Here is a 20724-nt window from a genome sequence, read left to right on the forward strand (position 1 = left end):
AAATTATTATATTTTTAATTATTTCATTGCATCGAACGTTCATCATATATTTGCAATTATACCATTTTATCGAAGGAAGATTTATTCACTGAATTATTTCAAACTTAAACTAATAAATTATTTCCATTACACCTTCATGTTGGTTGGAGAAGACCTTGCGAAATGAAAGTAAGACGTCAGAATTAATTAATTCTTATTTCTGAAAACCATTAAATGACAAGAAACATTTTCTTGTATTGAATGATTTAGTTTGCAATAAATGTTTGTTTTGCTTCCTGTCCGGGGTTGCTTATTCTTTGTATTCGCAACTAACCTCCACATACGAAGGCCTTACCATTATCCGCAACCTATGGACCCGCCTGGTTGCCCGAAGCTAGGCAGTCACATTATACTGTTTTGTTTTTCACATCATTACCATTTAGCACTACAGATTTTAGTTTTTTGGGTGTGTTTTTTTTATTAGATATAGCAGTGATAATGTTTTTTTTTCCATAGGAAAATGCAATTTTTATAAAAAAAAAAACAAAAACAGTGTTTGCTGTGAACCAGGATGGGGATGGGGATGGATATTGGAATGGGTCTAGGAATGAGGATGAGAATGCGGAAAGTGTGGGTATGTAGGTGAAATGTGAATCAAAATAAAATGCCTATTGCAAATTGGAACGAAGGAGTGATTTTTTTAAATATTAATAAGGCATGCGAATTGGCAAAAAGTTTGATGAAGTGGTCCATTTAGGTAAATAAATTCTGCGTAGATTATAAAATCGTTTTATAATGTAAAATGTTCAAATATCTCTTAATTAATTTAAAATGGATTTTAATGGTGATTTAATTTAGTTCTTCGGTAGTGGATGAAAGGAAAAGAGGATATTGGAGGGAAAATTTCGAATGAATATTTTTTTGCAAAATTCCTATACTCTTTTTGAAAACTTATTAGTGTTGATTTTAAAATAACCAAAAACAGTAGTTGCTTAAAGAGAATTCTAAATTTACGCAATTGATTTGTTTAATTTAAGGAATATTCACTTGAAAATACTTTTAAGTACAGCAGAAACATTTATCATAAGCTGAAAAAATACTCTTAAATCTTTTTAAATACAGTGAGTTTTTGCACTCCCACGATCTTTACATGTAATAAAAGTTTATGCAACTGGGGTAGAACAATCAAGAAAAAAAAAGAAAATTAAATTGAAAATTAAAAGAAAAAACAATTAAATTTATGAATACAAACCGCGCATTAAAAGATTCGAGTGAACTGCAAAAAATATTCATTCAAGGAAATTGCATTTCAAGAAAGGACTGTAAAATTGTATTGCTGATTTCTAACTGATATTTTGAATTCTCTCTTATTATTGTGCAATTATTCAACAAAATCTAATATAATTCAACCAATGTGCAAAGAGCTATTAAAAAAATAAAACAAAACTCAAATCATGCATCTTCTGTTCCCTGACTTGTTGGAAAGTTTTTGATGTAAATCAAAAGAACGGGATTAACAAATTTTGGGGGTTTGCCATATTTTTTCAAAAGATCGTCATACGCTTCCCATTTTAGGTTCGGTCTTTTAATTAAAGCGATATAATGTCCAATCCCATTACTGCGAGTTGGTGGTAAGAAATGAATAATGGCTTGCAATGAAAATGATTACCCATATGCATCAATTTGTTGTTGAATGTTATTAATGGTGAAATTTGAATAGTTGACACAAGAATCTTTCTTTTGACAGTCAACGAAAACAATCTTTCCAATTGAAACTTTGGGTTCCATCAGCTGATCACATGTATCACAAACTTTATCAGGAATATCTATGAAATTACTCAAACAGTTTAAGTTGTTATCATCATCAAAAATTTCGATGTTAAATGGTAGAAACTTCAAATCCATTGTTTTATTGACATGACAGCTGAACTGAAGAGATACAGATGGGTTAGTTTTAATTTTCTGCGCCAAGTGACAGACGTTCGTTTCGCATGATATTTGTAACAAGAAGTTATGCTTCTGAACGTCATGTTCGAAAAGTCCAAGAAGAGCTTCATTTCTCCTTTTCTTCGCCAATACTTTGAACCCTTTTGTCGAAACATCGATCAGAAAATTGGTAACAGCTAAATTGAGCTCATCGTCAATCTCAATTTCATAATCCACAAGCAATGCAATGAAAGTTTGCAAGAGTGAGTCAAATGCACATGTGTTTGTTGTGATTATGACACTCTGTCCATGATTGGTTTTTGCTCCGTTAGTTAAAAATGGTAAGGCAGTAGGAGTTTTATGACCTTCATAAAAGTTTTGAGGTTCCAGAATGCTATAAGCACTTCTCCTACGCCTTTTTTCATCCTTTTCTGCTTTTCCCATCCAATTTTCAATTGAACTCATATCGCTTTGATACTGGGATAATGGAGAGCCTGATCTTTTAAGGATGTTTTTGGTTTCGGTGCTTTTAATTGGAGTGTCATTCAAATCACGATTTAAATCGTTGTCGTCGTTTTTGTTTGGCAAATACACATGTGACTCGTTGGATTCGTTACATGATTCTATGTTTGAAGCTTTCCAATACCGCAAGGATGACGACAACGATGTGCAATATTTTTGGACGAAATAGTCTGCACGTAGGTTTTTTTTTCCTTGAAAAATATTATGCTTCATTTCTTTAAACGAATTCTCGACAAAAGCGGAAGATGCATTGAGCTGAGATGAGCCGAACGCTTTGACCATTATACCTGACCACATCGGAAGTGACGAGAGGATTCTTTTGAACTCATGAATACAATTTGGTGCGAAGTACAAATTTTCATCTCCAGTTTCGTCGATCAAAATATTGGCAAAGATAGTTTCAAAAAACGAGTTTCGTTTGGGGTCTTCATCAAAATCCATTTGGTCTTCTGTTGCAGAGTTTGAATTTGAATCTGAAGCTGAATAATCAAAATGCTTCTCTACATCGTGTGTCTTGATGGATGTTATGAGAAGTTCTTTCATTTTCAGAATACCAGAATCTTTTGATATAAATGGACTGGAGGCCAATGAAAACATGCATGTTATTATATCAATAGCTGTGTAATAATCCTGGGTATTAATTAGAACTCCAAATACATTAAGGAAAAATTTCCTGCTCCGAGGATCAAGTTTCTTCAAATGTTTATTTCTGTGTAAAATTGCGACGAAATGAGCAACATCTATGCGTATAAAACTTTGTGGCAGACGGTCACTGTCTCCTGTACATAATTTAAAGCATGCCTCTTGGTACTCTGAGCGCGTTTTAAACTCCGTAAAGCGCTCAACAACTGCTGAAATTAATGCCAGTGAAAAGTCTACTACAACTTCTTCTGGTGCAGCAAAATCATTTGACCACACACCGAGACAATACGAAATTTCAAGAGCCGAATGCCTAGATGAAATAAAGTGACCAACTGGGATGCTTCCTAGGCCTTGTTTCCATATGACAATATTATAAATGTAAACTGTTGGATAGGTATCATCCATATCCTTCAGAGGAGCTCTTACGATGGAACCAGTCGCATCAATAGAAAGAACTTTCCTTCCTGTTTTCGAAAAAACTTTATACAACTCTGTTTGAATCGGAAGCCAAAATTCTACGACAAATGGTTTTCTGCTGACCAATTTGAGGCAATCTCGATACCTTGTATCGTTTGAAGCATTGAAAATATCCAACGCTTGGAAAACATCGGGGTGCAAATATTCCCTTTTCACATCTTCATGCCGTATTTGGGAAATTTTCTTGAGAGTTGGAAGCATATTTACATTAACATCTTCATCTGGTTCAAACTCTTCTTCGATTATATCATTTCTTACATTTATAGACGATTGAAATTTGGCTTTAGCTGCCAAGCTTCTTCGTTCTTCTCCAAAAATTCTGCGCTTTTTCATGTGTTTAGAAGGCAATCCGGTAAAAAATTTGATGTCCAAAGCTTTTGCTTCAGAATTTCCAATAATTTTCGCCTGAGCTCCACATTCATTGCAGTGTGCAGTTGTAGACAACTCCCCATCAACAAACTCGTGCGACTTGAATGTGAAAACACATTCCTTTGCATCAACTGCCTTAGCCACAATCTTAGACAGTTGAGTACTCCACCCGTGAGAAAGCCTAAGTTTGACACGCTGTGTATGATAGCTTACGGTTGGCTTCAAAAAATGTTCATCTATAGGAACTGTGAGTATAGTTGACGGAACGTCATCGTCCTCGCTATCAGTAGATGTGTGATCAGGGATTGGAGCATTGTACATAAAATCAGGGAAAATTTTTGGCAAATGCCGTTTAAAGGCCAAATAAACAACTTTCGGGGAGAGCCTATCATCCCCTTCCAAAAAGTACCAACTATTTAACGACTCAGCCAATAGACTGTACGTTTCCAAACCATCGTCATTCGATAGGCTTGCAATTGTTCCATTCTTCCTCAATAGAATATCTTTACAATTGACAAAATGCTCGTATGCCGAGGCCCAATCAAATCCCATTTTCACAATGTCAAAATATGCAAAATATAAAAAAATATATTACCTTGTTAGTTGGAGAACGCACACCTTTTATGCTGATTTTTTTTTCAAAATAGCTCTTTACACAACCAAAAAAAAAATAAAATTACACTTGAAAACTGAATCTGTTCTATGCTCCCACGTAACTCCGCTGATTCGTTTTGAACAATTCTCCTACCCGACTCCGATTTACTCCTACCAACTACGTCCGATTCACTAGATCTGTAGAAATTTACAATTTCCGTCACTGAGACAAATCTGCTTTATACTCCCACGTAACTCCGCTGATTCGTTTTGAACAATTCTCCTACCCGACTCCGATTTACTCCTACCAACTACGTCCGATTCACTCTGTAGAAATTTACAATTTCCGTCACTGAGACAGCAATTTCAAATCGCGAACAATTTCACAATACCACCTTGCAGCACTACTTGAAATGCAATGACAAATTCATTGAAAAACGCGGGAATGAAAAGAGTAACCCACTCTCCTTCTCTCCCAAAGGAATAGCTTCGATACATAGATGAACATATGTTCACGATGTTCACTCTCGTGTGAAAATTGAAAAAGAAGTGTTGCTAGATAATTTAAAAAATTAACTATTCATATTATACATAACAAAAAAAATACTGAGATACTTTCCATCGACTAAGAAGACAGTTTTTGAAGGATTTTAAACTGTCTACGTAATTTCTGATAGATAATTTCTGATAGATATCTGATCATTTGATCAGGTTTTCTCTAATGTGGTATCAAAAACATGGAATTTTTAAAATAATATTAATTTTTATTTAAATCACTGGTAAATTCTATCAGAAAGTGAATTCCAGTTAGGTACGTTGGTCATGATCGATCAGAAAGTGTTCCAGGGATATTCAGGAATAATTTCTGATAGATATCTGATCATTTGATCAGGTTTTCTCTAATGTGGTATCAAAAACATGGGATTATTAAAATAATATTAATTTTTATTTAAATCACTGGTAAATTCTATCAGGAAGTGAATTCCAGTTAGGTACGTTGGTCATGATCGATCAGAAAGTGTTCCAGGGATATTCAGGAATAATTTCTGATAGATATCTGATCATTTGATCAGGTTTTCTCTAATGTGGTATCAAAAACATGGGATTATTAAAATAATATTAATTTTATTTAAATTACTGGCAAATTCTATCAGGAAGTGAATTCCAGTTAGGTACGTTGGTCATGATCGATCAGAAAGTGTTCCAGGGATATTCAGGAATAATTTCTGATAGATATCTGATCATTTGATCAGGTTTTCTCTAATGTGGTATCAAAAACATGGAATTTTTAAAATAATATTAATTTTTATTTAAATCACTGGTAAATTCTATCAGAAAGTGAATTCCAGTTAGGTACGTTGGTCATGATCGATCAGAAAGTGTTCCAGGGATATTCAGGAATAACTTCTGATAGATATCTGATCATTTGATCAGGTTTTCTCTAATGTGGTATCAAAAACATGGAATTTTTAAAATAATATTAATTTTTATTTAAATCACTGGTAAATTCTATCAGGAAGTGAATTCCAGTTAGGTACGTTGGTCATGATCGATCAGAAAGTGTTCCAGGGATATTCAGGAATAATTTCTGATAGATATCTGATCATTTGATCAGGTTTTCTCTAATGTGGTATCAAAAACATGGAATTTTTAAAATAATATTAATTTTTATTTAAATCACTGGTAAATTCTATCAGAAAGTGAATTCCAGTTAGGTACGTTGGTCATGATCGATCAGAAAGTGTTCCAGGGATATTCAGGAATAATTTCTGATAGATAACTGATCATTTGATCAGGTTTTCTCTAATGTGGTATCAAAAACATGGAATTTTTAAAATAATATTAATTTTTATTTAAATCACTGGTAAATTCTATCAGGAAGTGAATTCCAGTTAGGTACGTTGGTCTTGATCGATCAGAAAGTGTTCCAGGGATATTCAGGAATAATTTCTGATAGATATCTGATCATTTGATCAGGTTTTCTCTAATGTGTTATCAAAAACATGGAATTTTTAAAATAATATTAATTTTTATTTAAATCACTAGTAAATTCTATCAGAAAGTGAATTCCAGTTAGGTACGTTGGTCATGATCGATCAGAAAGTGTTCCAAGGATATTCAGGAATAATTTCTGATAGATATCTGATCATTTGATCAGGTTTTCTCTAATGTGTTGTCAAAAACATGGAATTTTTAAAATAATATTAATTTTTATTTAAATCACTGGTAAATTCTATCAGAAAGTGAATTTCAGCTAGGTACGTTGGTCATGACCGATCAGAAAGTTATCAAGGCATTCTTATGATGGAGTTTTCCAAGCAGCACCGTGCGTCTCCATAATTATTGATGAAAGTAACGGTTTTGTTCGAAATTAGTATATTTTTAAGGGTTGCAAATAAAAAAAAACTGTTTTTGGTCCTCAAATAGGCTAGACTGCACTTAAGTATAATGTTTTTTATATGAAATCGGGCTAAAATTTTCCAAGAAATCCAATTCCGTGGTCAGAATTCATATATAAAGCGATTTAAAAAGTTTTGTATAAGCATTTAAGTGAAATTAAGAGGTACGTTAAAAATTAATTACAGATTCGTAAAGTACGCATTTGGTACGTCACATTTCCGTAGAAATCTGGTCGATCGACTTGGTCATTGCTGAAATCGTATGTCTATCCAGCGGGACACGGGTTTTCCAAGAAGCTTTGAGGTACGTTCAAAATCCTTGAAGGTACGCTATGGTACGCTATTGGTACATTCCAAAACACGTATCAACTTTGAAATTCATTAAGTTTGTCCCGCTGGATAGATTGACGTGGCATTTGTTGATGTTTCATTGACGAAGAAATTGGAGAAAATCTTTTCTCGATTGATCGACGCATCCCGAAATTACGGATCATGGAACTTGAGAAAAGAAAATTAATTGTGCACAAACATCTAGAGAACCCTTCGTGGTCTACCTCAAAAATAGTAAAAGCACTAAAATTCCCAAAGTCAACGGTGAGTCTTGTAATCAAACGTTACAAGGATGCTCTGAGTGTGATCATAAAAGTGGCATTAGGGACAAAGATCTGAGGAGAAAGGTGTTGAGGTACGTGAAAAGCAACCCAGGTGTCTCTATACGTGATTTGGCAAAACAATATGATTCCAACTTTTCCACCGTGCCAAACATCTTTTCAAGAGAAGGATATAAGTCTTTTTGTGCCAGTAAACATCCGAATCGCTCCCTTAAACAAAATTTAGTGGCCAAAAAGCGATCACGATTACTATACGAACGAGTTTTGACGAAATTTGATGGCTGTATTTTAATGGATAACGAAACATATGTCAAAATGGATTATAAACAAATCCTTGGACGAAAATTTTACCTGGCAACTGGTCGTGGGGATGTCCCTTCCAGGTATAAATTTGTTTTTGCTCATAAGTTTGCTCGGAAACTAATGATTTGGCAAGGAATCTGCAGTTGTGGCCGTAAAACCAAGGTTTTCATCACATCTCACACAATGACGTCGAAGGTTTACATTAAAGAGAGTCTGAAAAAGCGGATTTTACCCTTCATTCGGCAACACAAGACCAACGTTATGTTTTGGCCGGATCTAACCACTACTCTAAGGAGGTACTAGAATGGTATGCTGCAAACAATGTTAATTTCGTCGCCAAAGAGATTAATCCTCCGAATTGTCCTGAGTTCAGACCGATCGAAAAATATTGGGCAATTATCAAGCGAAAACTTCGAGGATGCGGTAAAGAAGTGACAAATTCACAACAAATGCGTTTAAAGTGGAATAAGTTCGCCGGTACAGTGCCACCAGCGACTGTGCAGATCATGATGGCATCGATCACAAGTAAAGTGAGACAGTTCGTTCGAAACGGTGAAATGTAATAACTTGTTTTATATCGTTTGAAAGCTGAATGAATACCCTTTTGTTTGACGTTTTGATCAACCGTGTATGTTGTTTAATTCTTGAGTTATGATCACTTGAATGCGTCCAAATTTACTTTGAATCGGGCTTTATGTTTTGACTTAATTATTAAATCATATCATATGAATCTGAAAGAAACAACTACAATTGAATTATAATGCGAAATTTGTGTTTTACTTAAGTTTTGATGTGTCCGGATTATTGTGGATACAGACCTTACTACAATGTGATGAAAAAGAATAGCTGAGAAACGAACATTGAACGGTGTAGTGATGAACATCACTACAATGATGAACTTCACCCCATTACACGGTATTTGTTGTAATTGAATGAATTTGGTATGCATTAGTTATTGGGAAATTCGTAACGTGTAATGGGTAGATTTGGCAAGTTTATAAGCACACTTCAGAGGTAAAGCACAGCTCTGTTTTACCCGTTTTAGCGCATTCGATAAATAACTGATGTGGATTCCCTGGCTATACGGTTAATGAGGTCACCAGTTGCTTAAGCACATAGTGAGTGTGCCACATAGTGAGGGATCGACTCCCGCTGTAGCTGGACGATCTTTTCGTCTAAGGAAAATTTTGGTCTACAGCATGTGTGATGGCAGCGAATCTAAAGCAACCAAAGATACACACAAAACTGTTGTTACGACTCCCATGACAAACTCGCTCTGTAACATAGCTCGATCGGAGTGGTAGAAGGATAATGATATATTGCTTGCCTGCTTTATTGCAATATACACGGATGAGGACATAGGTTGATAGGTCGCACGGGCTGCTTATCATGAACAAGAAGGAAGAAGATTATATCATTATTGCTTTCCACTTCTGACATAGCGTTATCATTTGTTTCGTTGATCGCTTGTCATTTTGTCATTTGGATATATTTTTGATTCCTTGGTGATGTGTGTTGTCCGGTGTTAAGTGCAGAGTTGTGGTTGGATACGTTTCCAGTTGTATTTTCAAACAGATGAACTTTCATTTTTTTTTTAAATGTAGATATGTCGAGGTCAATGAATTCTAGTGTTAGCATAGACAGTTTTTAGTTTATATTGATAACGACCTCCTACAATCGCTCTCTGGTAATGGTTATTTGGCAAATCAGGCATGTACAGACAGATGAACACACAGGAATTCTTTTATACTTTATTGCTTTTATTAATCTTCAAGGCAACAGAGCTTCGTAATTCGTAGGCTGTCATCGACATGATGTGACGTAATTCTTCATTTTTTACATTTTACGTTTCTATCCTTACTCCATCGATGTTTGACACATTGAAATAAATTAGTTTTCTTTACGCTCCAAATAACAAAATTTGTTTACAAATAGTCTATACAGTGATGATAAAAACTTGAGCAAACTTCACTATAATTGATTTTTCTCGAATTTTTTTTTTTTAGTTTAGTTTTGGTTGCAATCCAGCCCGGATTTAAAAAGGAAGTTTGCCCGTCGTTGTTGGTATGGCTGCAGGTCTAGATAGATTTCAACATCAAATAAATTGACAGCAGTGTGTAGTAATACTTACAATTTTTAACCGCCTAGAGGTCATTATGTACACAATTTTACAACGTTATTTTTTTTGGCTCTAGTTTATCAATTTGCTTACTTTTTTGCTTCCTTGCGGAATTCGAATATGGCCGTATTTTGCGTGATTTTTTTTTAGTTGTAATTATCTCCTACAGAAAATGTGGTAACAATCATTTAAACCGTCATCAATTGTGTTGTTGTTGTTGTGGTGGTGTTGGTGGATCAGTTTTGTAGTAGTGGTAGTGAATGTGGTTTAGAAAGAGCCAGATCGCAAATTTCTAGCGAGAAAAGATGAAAGCTACCGACACCCTAGGCAAAAAGTTAAAAGTACGCTCATTTGTGCAATGTTCCTACCTCTCTGCTGGTTTATCGTTTTCTCGCTTCGATCTGTTTAAATGCGGATTTCGCGTGTGCAGGTTGCCTTTTTTTGGGAAAGTAGGATAAGCGTATTGCACCAAACACCACCCAGGGGTTGCTTCAGTAGTTAGGTGTTGAAGAAAATGGGATATTTGCACTTTTTTGCTTGAATTTGGAACGAAAATTGCGTTGGTATCATTAAAAAGGGAATTGCGGAATAAAAAAAAAAAAAAAAGTACAAATAGATCTGCCATTCGGTGAGGGGAAGCGTAGCGCTGTTGGGTTCCTGTTGTGTCGCTAAATCAAATCGGTCAAAATGGATCGTTTTTGGTGGTGAACGGTAGGGGAAGGGAATTGTTGGAAGGACAATATAGGGGATAGTCGTTTCGTTTGATTTGTTCATCTACTACCGGGTGTGATAGAGGGAGAGAGAGATCGGTACTAGAGTTTAGGAACGCCTGCTTGAAGTGTGTTGTAGAGAGCATAAACGATTGGGCGAAACATATAACACCAATTGTTAAAGTAAGATATTTGCTTCAGGTTTAACGGGTTTCGTGTGAAATGTGGGTAATTTTTTGACGTGTACTAAACGGAATAAATTTTGCTAAGAATTCGTTGGTCTACTAAGCCTAGTGTTTAAGTGAGTAAAGAGTGAGTATCGGTTGTTTGGTCGAACGGTTTGATCATCAAATCATTTTGTATCCTGTTAGCTGAATTGATTTATCCATGATTTGGAATGTTTTCTTCGAGCTATAAATATTTGGCTTACGGTATAGTAAATTTTTTAGCATTAATCAGTAATAAATAGTATTTTTACACATTATACACAAATTTGTACTATAAATTCATAATTATAAAAAGAAAAGAATCTTTTTCAAATAATATACAAGAAAACATGACTCGTTCTCCATTATTTACAAGTTGAAAAAGGATGCTATTAGATACTTTTCTTCCTTAGCACGGTCGTTGAAACAAAGTTGACTAAAGCTAATTTTTGGCATTCGGTTTCTAAACGATAAAAGAAAAAAGAAAAAGAAAAACGAAATTCGCGCCGGGGCAGTCACATCAAGCGACTGCGCCGATACCTACTAATTTAACGTGTGCCGTGAATTTGTGCTTTCGTATTCTCTAAAGATTGCAGCACACTCAATTGACTAAGAAATACTTGCGTGTCGTTTTGGGCCCGGTGAATTGGGTTCGATTGGTTCAAACGAAATGAAACAAAACTAATTTGGACGTTTTGGAATTCGGGGTGGGGGCGGTGTCGGGATCGGTTGGGGTCGGGAGTGAATGGGAAAGGGGTTTCTTTTGCTTCTCGTCTCTAATATGTTAATTCAACAATTGGTGTTATAAAGCCTATTTTAGCAATAGTAACCTCCATATCCGTAACCGTACGAGCAGTCCTGATGCTTGCTGGACGTCGTTGGGTGATAGTCGATGACTTTGTTTTCGCACTTGTTGCCCGAGAAACCCTTGGGACACCTGGAATGGAATAGAGTAGATTAGAATATTGGAATTGACAAGTCGATTGGAGAATACGCTATTCAGCCCGATTCTGTATTCCGTTCGAAGCGAATTTCCCATACATTTTGGCTTGTACATGGGAAATCCGTTTCGAAAGGAATAGAAAATAAAGATGATTGTTTTATAAGGAGTGCTTCCTGGAAAGGAATTTTCACCAGCTCAAATTATGAACGGCTAACAATTGAGGTGTAGAGTCGCAAATGCTCAGTTCCTTGCTACTTATATGTTCGGCATAAACTAAAGCAATATTTTTATTCCATAATAAATAACAACTCATAAAAGAAAAGACAAGAAAGTTGTACTAGTCTACGTTGGTTGACGAAATAAATAAATGAAATAAATAAATAAATCTTGATATTAATAATTATTAAATAATACAGGCGATAAAAAACCTTAGGTGCCCTAGAAAGTATAAGCACATTTTCAACTTGCCACCATTTCTACCTGGATGAAGTTCATCGATGTGTGTTGTTTACTTATTGCTCAAAAAGTTTGTGTGCAAAAAGTGCATTTTTTTTTACAAAATCATCAAAATGCGAGCTAGAGATGAACTAGCCTAAGGCTAAAAATCTCTTAAATAAAGAATTAAAAAAAAAAAAAAAATCAAAATGCGAGGCATTTCCCCGGAAAAGCGCAAACAGATCGTGCACAAATGGTGCACTATTCCCAACTTATCAGTAAGAAAGTTGACGAAAATGGAGGAAGTAAGTATTGGAGCAGTCCAAACCACCATCCGGAAGTTTCTGTTAGAAATTTATTTGAGCTATATGGAACTTGAAAGTTCTGTCAGTACATTATTTGAACTTTATGGAACTTGAAAGTTCTGTCGGAACTTTATCTGAATTTTATGGAACTTGAAAGTTCTGTCGGGACTTTATTCGAACTTTATGGAACTTGAAAGGTTCGGTCGGAACTTTATTTGAACTTTACGGAACTTGGAAGTGATTTTAATCGTTAAATGCGGAACTTTTGGTTACTTGGGAATTTTTATGTACACCAATGAATATTGTAACGCTGTGCGGTTTTTTGTTTTTTTTTTCTTTCTGTAAATATTTTATCGATTAAGTTCAACTAAATTTAAAATAAAATTCATTTCATTATTTAAATTTTCATTTAGATATCATTCAGTAGTGAAATATTTCGAAGTTACGCGTTATTTATGGTTAGGTGTCCTGGATAAACCTTTTGCTATAAAAAGCTCATCTTTATAGATAGTAGCTTTTATTGCACATGCTTTCGGAAGGCGCCATGAAATACTTCGCCATTCGATTAGTTTGGCGCAATTTTTGAATAAAAGAATCGTTTTTCAAAAGACAACCTTAATTTCTAAAGAAGAATGTCGTTAGGAACTTTCTTCCCCGCGAAAGGTACTCTGACTCGGCCATTTCGCTTTTGAATCGGCTGGTGAACAGAAGTGCGCGAATTAAGTTCTCGTTAAAAGTCGTTTGTGCATTTAGAATTGCCTTAAAAGGTAGTTAAACTTTAGTGAGTGGGTTTTATTTTCACAAGTTTTACTAAGACGTTTCCCTTCTTTGTACAGTGTAGCTAAGGTAGTTTTAAATTCCGAGTAGTCTGTTCGTTTTGTTTCAGTGAATTTTGTACAAAAAAGGTAATAATTGATTTAATTTTATATTGTAATTATTTAATTAATGTGAGTTCGCGTTGGATTTCCAGCGCTTTGCCCTTTTTTTGTACGGGCTGAGTGAAGTTTGCTATTCCACGGAGCGAAACTTTTCCGACGGTCGCAAATCAACCGTCGACGAGGTCCCTTTTCCGCTACAACCCCTTGTGGACCATTCTTTCCGAGAGCGTTTGAGTGCGTAGCCAAGAGTGTACTACGGTCCGGATTCAATCCAAGGAGAAGGGTGGGTTTCATTCCATCCCGGGCGGTCATAGCGGAAGCTTAGTACGCGAAGCCGTGCGGCGGTAAGTTGGCCCTCTTTTCTCTGAGGGGCGAATCTCCCGGGAAAGCACGACTACGGACGTATTAAATAAGAAGCCTTCCGTCCAGCCGCCACTCTCTCCGCAACTCTAGTTCGGCCATACTGCGCACGGGTCACCTTCATCGCTGCTCGCCATACTGCAGCTCATGTGTGTTAAGAATTAAAATCCATCATCTCTGGATCAAAATCAGACTGTTTTCATGCCGCGACCGACTTTGGATTCTGCGGTTGCTCCCCCAATGTTGCCTTAAAAATACATGGTATGTCAGATTTAAGAATATGAGATCTGACATCGAAATGATGATCTTGACAAATGTCCAAAAAATACTTTTTATCAAATTTATGGTGGTCCTGAAAAGGACCGTTTTGTCGTGATGGTTGAGTAATGCTGAGCTATTAGGATGTTTAACACGGATAAGGCTGGCGAGCTGTATGTTGTTTGGAGCGAGGGTGACGCGCTTTGCATAGAAGGCCCACAGCGACTCACGAAGATGGATCCCGATCAGTAGCGGTAAGGCTTCTTCCTCCTTCTTTGGTGAATGGACGCTCATGTGGGCTGCAGCTCACTGCTTGCGGGCAGCCTTTCGTTGTGTACAATGTTCAACGCCACGCGCCGAAAGCACTGCTGCTGCTGCTGAGGACCGACCGGTGATTGAATGAGCACCGTGCAGGGAGACCGGATGGAATTCGATTTTGAAATCTGTGTTAGGGAAAGCGCTGTTTACAGGCAATCGGTGATAATTTTGATCACTATTGCAACAGTTGGACATTTGTGTAATTTTTAGTAGTGACCTATTGAAAATTAATAAAGTGTTCAATTTAACAGATTGTCAGACACAATTTTGATACAATAAACGGATTTAGAGTTAGAATTTTTTTGAAATCTTCATATGTGGAAACACATAAGCCCTTTTCAAAAATTAGTCTTGTGTGTGTGTATTCCTTCTACCCCCCACTGGCTGGCATTGTTAATATGGAAGAACTCTCTCTACAATAGACTTCTCTGACGTTTATGAATTGCACAAGTATTAGTGCAGAACTTTGGGTGAATTCAAAGGTTTTCTTGCACTAATACTTATAATTTACCCTAAGTTCTGCACTAAAACTTGCGCATTTCACAAACGTCAGACAAGTCTATGCTGCACAGAGAAAAAATAAATACCCTAAAATTTAAGTTCTGTTTACTTAATTTTGGGTAATTTTGAGTTTTGCATCCCTCTCTCACTTTTTGTTGCTGTCAAAAATGGAACGAGAGATTCGATTTTCTCATGACTATCGTTCAATTAGCTACTAGCGAGTATATGCGATATTGAACTTAATTTTGGGTAGAAAATACTGTCGAGTAAGCAACTATTTTTGCGGTAGTCAAATGTTAACTACTTTAAGCGATTCACTGAAAATTAGTTTATTAAACGGAACATGGGAGATGAGTGAAAAGAACTTAATTTTGGGTAATTTTTCGGTTCCATGCGCATTTAAAGTAATTGTAGACAGCTTTAGTCCGGGAGTTAGAAGGTGATAGCTCTATTGCAGATCCAGCAACCCATTTCAGAATGTCTGAAGATTCACGTCCATTCCGAAGTTACTTTCACTTTCAAGTAAGCCCCGCATGTATGTATAACCTCTATCAATTGGATATTAGTATTACATACACGCTTCTTAAATCGCTGGTCCACCGAGCACTCGGAGTGAGTCATTGAATCAATGTAGAAAGTACTTGCATTTTTTCTCAGGCACTTTTGATCTAACTCCGTGAAAAAATCATAATCTCCCATACTGAAGACATGTTCAAAGTTTCATCAAAATCGAAGGGGCTCGTGCCAAGTCGTTTGCTCATTTGACAGTGAATGTTCATAAGTAACTTGGGGTGGTCCCTAAAATTAACCGAGTTTTCAATAGTAACTTTTATTTATACTTCGTAGATTTAAGATAGTGTACCACAATGCTGAATAAAGTTGTAGCACAACACTTTTGAAGCAACTTTGCTGAAGAAAGCAATTTGCTATCTCTAATAGTCCACGATTTATACATGTTTTTAATATATAATGCACAGGGCTGGTTGCAGGTCACTTTTCAGTGGCTAAGTCACTATTTTGAAGGTAGTCACTTAAAAGTTACCCTTTTCATCAAAATGTCACTAAAGTCACTATTTATTCAAATTTAGTCACTAAAGTCACTTTTTAAGACCAATATTGAGAGTAAAGAATATGCCTTTAATTAATCCTATCAAATTACAGCTTGAGACCTTAGCTGAATATATCAAAATATTTTATAATATTTTAATATTGTTGACTTTTTGTTAAAAACAAAAGTCCTATCTGTAGAACAAACATTGCTCAGCAAAGAAAGCTCTATCTTTTACACGTAATCTGGAATAAAAAGTGTCCATGCCCAGATTTAAAAAAAAATCTTTTTCCTATGAAATATTTTCTAGAAGCATTTGAATTGTTGTTGATCTGTGAACTTAATATTCAAAAGATCGACAAAAAACTTCATGGTCGCTAAAATTTTCTTAAGTTGTTTATTTTTAATATCTCGAATTTTTAAGTAACAGTATTAAAAAAATGATGGTTCAAAATCTCTAAAATAATCCCGGAATCTTAAAATGTATTTTCATGACACATGCAACATTTTCTATGCCCGTGATCATCCCATGTTGGAAAATTTTCCTCGTTCTAGAATAATGATATTTTTTATAGACTTTGCTCTTGAAAAGTTGTCTTGGTCCCAGAAGTACAGAAGATTCTTTATACTAGATCTTTAAAATTGATTGTCTTAAAATTGTCAACATTTCTCTAAGTCCGACAACTTGAATATTTTTCTGTGTATGTAAATTTTTCGTTCTAATCACCAATTCGCGATCTGAAGCTAAAATCATAGAGAGAGAGAAGGATTAGTATTTTCCATTTAATTCCACTACTTTATTTGCTTATCCTTGACAGATACGCGTATTTCGTCTACAATACGCAGACTTCTTCAGTGTCTTGTACTAATACTCGACTGAAGAAAAACATCGCATTTACCGAATATATATTAACACAGGTACATTTTCACTTAAGTTTACCTAGTTTCTAAGTGAAAATGTACCTGTATTTCTTTTCTTCTCCGCTGCTTTACAATCACAAAGGGAGAAAGGATAGCAAATTTTGAGTTTGACTTTAACCTTGTGGATTTCAGAACATCAGCGCACTGCTTTCATTGAGTGATCAAATCTCAAGCAACAATTTTGGGTTTATAAGTGTTCTTTAGACCAGGATTTAGACTTGAAGAATGCTTTAAAACTTCGATAAAACTTGCAATGTTCCTTGGGAAGAGAGCCTTGGTGTGAGTGTATTTTTTTTTGTCTTGAAGTGGGTCGTAATCACCAATAAATTGTAACAATATCTTTTGAATCAATACATGTCTGGGGGCGACCCTGGCGTAGTGGTTAGCATCCATACCTCTCATGCCAAAAGTCACGAGTTCAAATCTCACCCCCGGACAAGTCACGAATGACCCAAGAGCGTTAAAGTGACTATTATAATAAAAAAAATGTCGCTATTGGTCACTTTTTTTTTTCTTTCAACGTCACTATTTGGACACTATTTTTGTTATTTTAGTCACTAAAGTCACTACTATTGTGTCACATACCCACTACCAGTCCTGAATGCAGGGTGACTTCTAAAAATTGATTCTTCATGAGTAACTTTTTATACATTGATTTCTCGTAAACAATATGCTCTAGACACTTTTTCAAAAACTTCAGCGTACATGTTTTCCAAAGCAATTAAGGTACTATTGGTTTTTGTTGGTAACACTCGTTTACAGAATATTTGAACTTTGTACGCTGATGGTCATTTCCCATGTAAAATCGTGTGCTGAATCCAAAAATGTATTTTTGGGAAAATCTCAGTAGGACAATTATATAAAAACAGCTAAAAATAAACTTCCACTTCCTTTTTTTAGCTGTAGCTTGAAAGCTATCCTACTGAGATTTTGTTTGAAAGAATTTTTTGATTCATCGCACGTTTTTACATACGAATTATTGGTCGAACATTGAAGTTCATTTTTGTTTTACTTTTATTTGTAAACTAGTGTTATTGATCAAAATTATCTATAATCACACAAGGATGATGATAAAAGGTTAAAATTACATTATGTGTAATGTGCTTTAGTGTTGTCAAAACCTTAAAATCATCCAATCAGTTCACGGTAGATGCTTACGTATATTTTGTTTATTTTCTTAGCATTTGACAGTTCATTGCGAGTCCAATGTAACTCGAAATATTCAAAATAATGAATTGGAAAATGACCTTTGTTTATTTAACTCCATTAAAACTGCTTTCTAGTAAAAGTGATGGGGTGCTGGGCTTACCCGCACTTCCCCTACGCGCATGTACATCAAATGATTTTTTTTTAAATTAAAAGTAAATATCTTCATTTGACTGAGATGATCATCTCTAAATGTGTTTCTATGTATATATATTTACGTGCATGCCCACTCTTGGATATCCTCGAAGTGTATACAGGTGCCACCGTTCAGACAGAAGTGCTCTGCGCCCGGCCCCCGACAGGGCCGCGGATTGTACGGAGGTTCCGTCGAATGTGTCGTTTCTGAAAGTGCAAGTTAAATGGAAGATCGAAAAAAAAAATTAACTGAAAATTATGATCAACATACGCCGACGCGTGTCGTGTGCCTCAACAAGTGTGTATTTGTGTGCGCTCGTGAGAAAAAAAAGTGCTCTAACTTTGAAAAATGTTTCGTCTATTGCTGCTGCTGCGCTGAGTCACATCATATTTCATCAGGATTAATAATATCGCCTTCTTTTTCTCATTTCACACTTTTGGAGGGCATTTGCACCATATATATTTTTTTTCGAGATGCCGTTTGTTTTGATTATGACCACGGTCGGAAATTTCGACATGGGCGATGAAAAGTCTCGAGTGGAACCCATCAAATGGAGAAAACAAACCCGTGTTTACGCGGTGCAGTGTTGCACTTTTCTACCTGAAACACGTCTCAGGTGCGCAGTTCTGTATCTATTTTCATCGCCACCTGCCTGAAAAACGATCTCTGCATCCAAGGTAGAAGAGTGCAACGTCTTAGGGTGCCTCGTCGTGCGATCAACAATCATCGGAGCGGAGGTTGTTGGAGAACTTGACTTTGGATAACCTCTATCGGTCCTTCGGACTGTCCGTTTGCTTAAACGAGACACCCTAGTGCCCAGAAAGGATCGACTAAATACACGATGGATAGAAAAGTGTGGAAAATGCGTTATAATTACTTGGCTGCTTGGTGCTCGAATGTTTGGCCGCTACTCGAACGTGCGTCGAGTTGGAAATCTTGGCGTATTTATTTTTAGCTCTGCACTCGTACTCTCCAGCATCACTGGGAATCACCGAATGAATGATGAGCTCGGATCGTTTTCTGTTGGATGGAGAAAGGAAAAATAGATAAGGGCGTCCGAGAAGGGGGAAGGGCTGCAGAACAGTTCTGGAAAAGCGATGAGTTGTGAAAGTGAAATTTCTCGTTAATGGGTCTTAAAACTAAGTCGGGTAGTGATGGGTTGCTAAGTTGCCGGAGATATGGTATCTCAAGTGCGTTTATTGGGGATTGACAGTATTAAGGCAATGGTGAAGAAATTTGAACTTACTTGAGATGTACTTGAGCGTATTTCGTCACGTTCCGATTGATGGAACGCTTGTCCTTGAACCACGTGACTTTAGGTGGCGGCTCTCCCTGTACTTTGCAGACCAGACGCACCCGTTTGCCCTCCTGCTTCGTCATATTCGACGTCATGGAATAGATCTTCGGTGGTTTACCTGGAATGAAGCGAAAAATGGGTTGATTAGTATGTATAGCCAATTCGATTGAGTATTAGCATTGTTATAAAGGCGATGATTTGTTTTGACAAATCGAAGTCATAATCCGTTTAAGAATTGATCCAATTATCAAATCGCATATTTTTGCTTTTCTCGAGGGAGGGTCAAGTGTCATATATAAATCAACTCAGCTAGATGAGATTAGAAAATCACCCCTATTCTTGTTTTCGTTCGAACTATTCGTTGTTTTTTTTTATTAATTCGGACGAAAACAAGAATATGGTTGAATGTCTGAGTGTGTGTGTCACTCACTTTTCTTGACAACTGCTGAACCGGTTTTAGGGGCAAGGTCCAGTTTGTTTCTAGCTCTAGTAAAACCTAATCAATTTTCCCCGATTGTATATCTGATTAAGGAGATATGACGAAAAAAATGAACTGATTCCGGAGATACACCCATATTATTTCACCTACCGGTGACAAGCATTGCTGACAAAAATCATTTGTTCTATACTCAACTTAACTGAAAATGAAGACAACCTTAACAGATAGACCAACTACCTGCATGAAATTGAATTTTGGAATTAGGTTCTGCAGCGTGACGTCACGAATGAACTCAGTGTTAATCGGCTGAACCTTTTTGACAGTTCAGTGGTACTGTTTACAAGCAATTAGTCGTTTTTTCGAAAAAAAATATTCTAAAATTTTCGAATTTTAACTTGAAAATTGTCGAGGAACAGCGCGTTGAAAGGATGTTGCTCGTGGACATTGCAGAAGTGTGGTTTACATCTCACTATAGTCTGAAAAATTATCGAGAAAATCCACCCAAGAAAAAATCGACTAAGTCCACGTAAACAGTACCACTGAACTGTCATCAGATTGAGGTTAACCCCGACGGTGCAAAACCTAATAGACGAGTGCACGGGTGAACTTTTTTTCATCTACTGAAAAAAAATGACACAACAACGGGGCCCTCTCAACAAACAATTTGAGCTGATTAATAGCGAACAAGCCATTTTTTAGTTGAAGAAGCTTATTTTTGTCTGAATAAGCTCTTATACAACTGTCAATGTTTGTTGGGCTGTTTACTGAAAATGAACACAATAATAATGCTTGCGTAACATTTGAAAAGGGCCTATCAATTTT

At 36.1% G+C, this 20724-nt stretch overlaps 1 protein-coding gene across 5 annotated transcripts in view; it reads right to left on the minus strand.

Annotated features, from left to right (window-relative positions):
• vn (vein) overlaps nt 1-20724 on the minus strand; it is a 237877-nt gene that overhangs the window by 42653 nt on the left and 174500 nt on the right. For 2 of the 5 annotated variants that reach the window (XM_065234626.1, XM_065234625.1), the window contains exons 3-6: nt 19413-19581; nt 19044-19186; nt 18253-18372; nt 11688-11794 (exon numbers count right to left, since the gene is read on the minus strand). In XM_065234626.1, coding sequence (XP_065090698.1) covers nt 11688-11794; nt 18253-18372; nt 19044-19186; nt 19413-19581 — 539 coding nt within the window. Of the gene's footprint in view, nt 1-9909; nt 11795-18248; nt 18373-19043; nt 19187-19412; nt 19582-20724 lie in introns of those variants that run through there. The other 3 variants (XM_065234623.1, XM_065234627.1, XM_065234624.1) reach the window with 2 other exon arrangements.

This window comes from Ochlerotatus camptorhynchus, unplaced genomic scaffold, assembly GCF_037179485.1.
Source record: "Ochlerotatus camptorhynchus isolate MF236.1 unplaced genomic scaffold, CSIRO-AGI_Acam_v1.1 ptg000434l, whole genome shotgun sequence".
Classification (NCBI taxonomy): Eukaryota; Metazoa; Arthropoda; class Insecta; order Diptera; family Culicidae; genus Ochlerotatus; species Ochlerotatus camptorhynchus.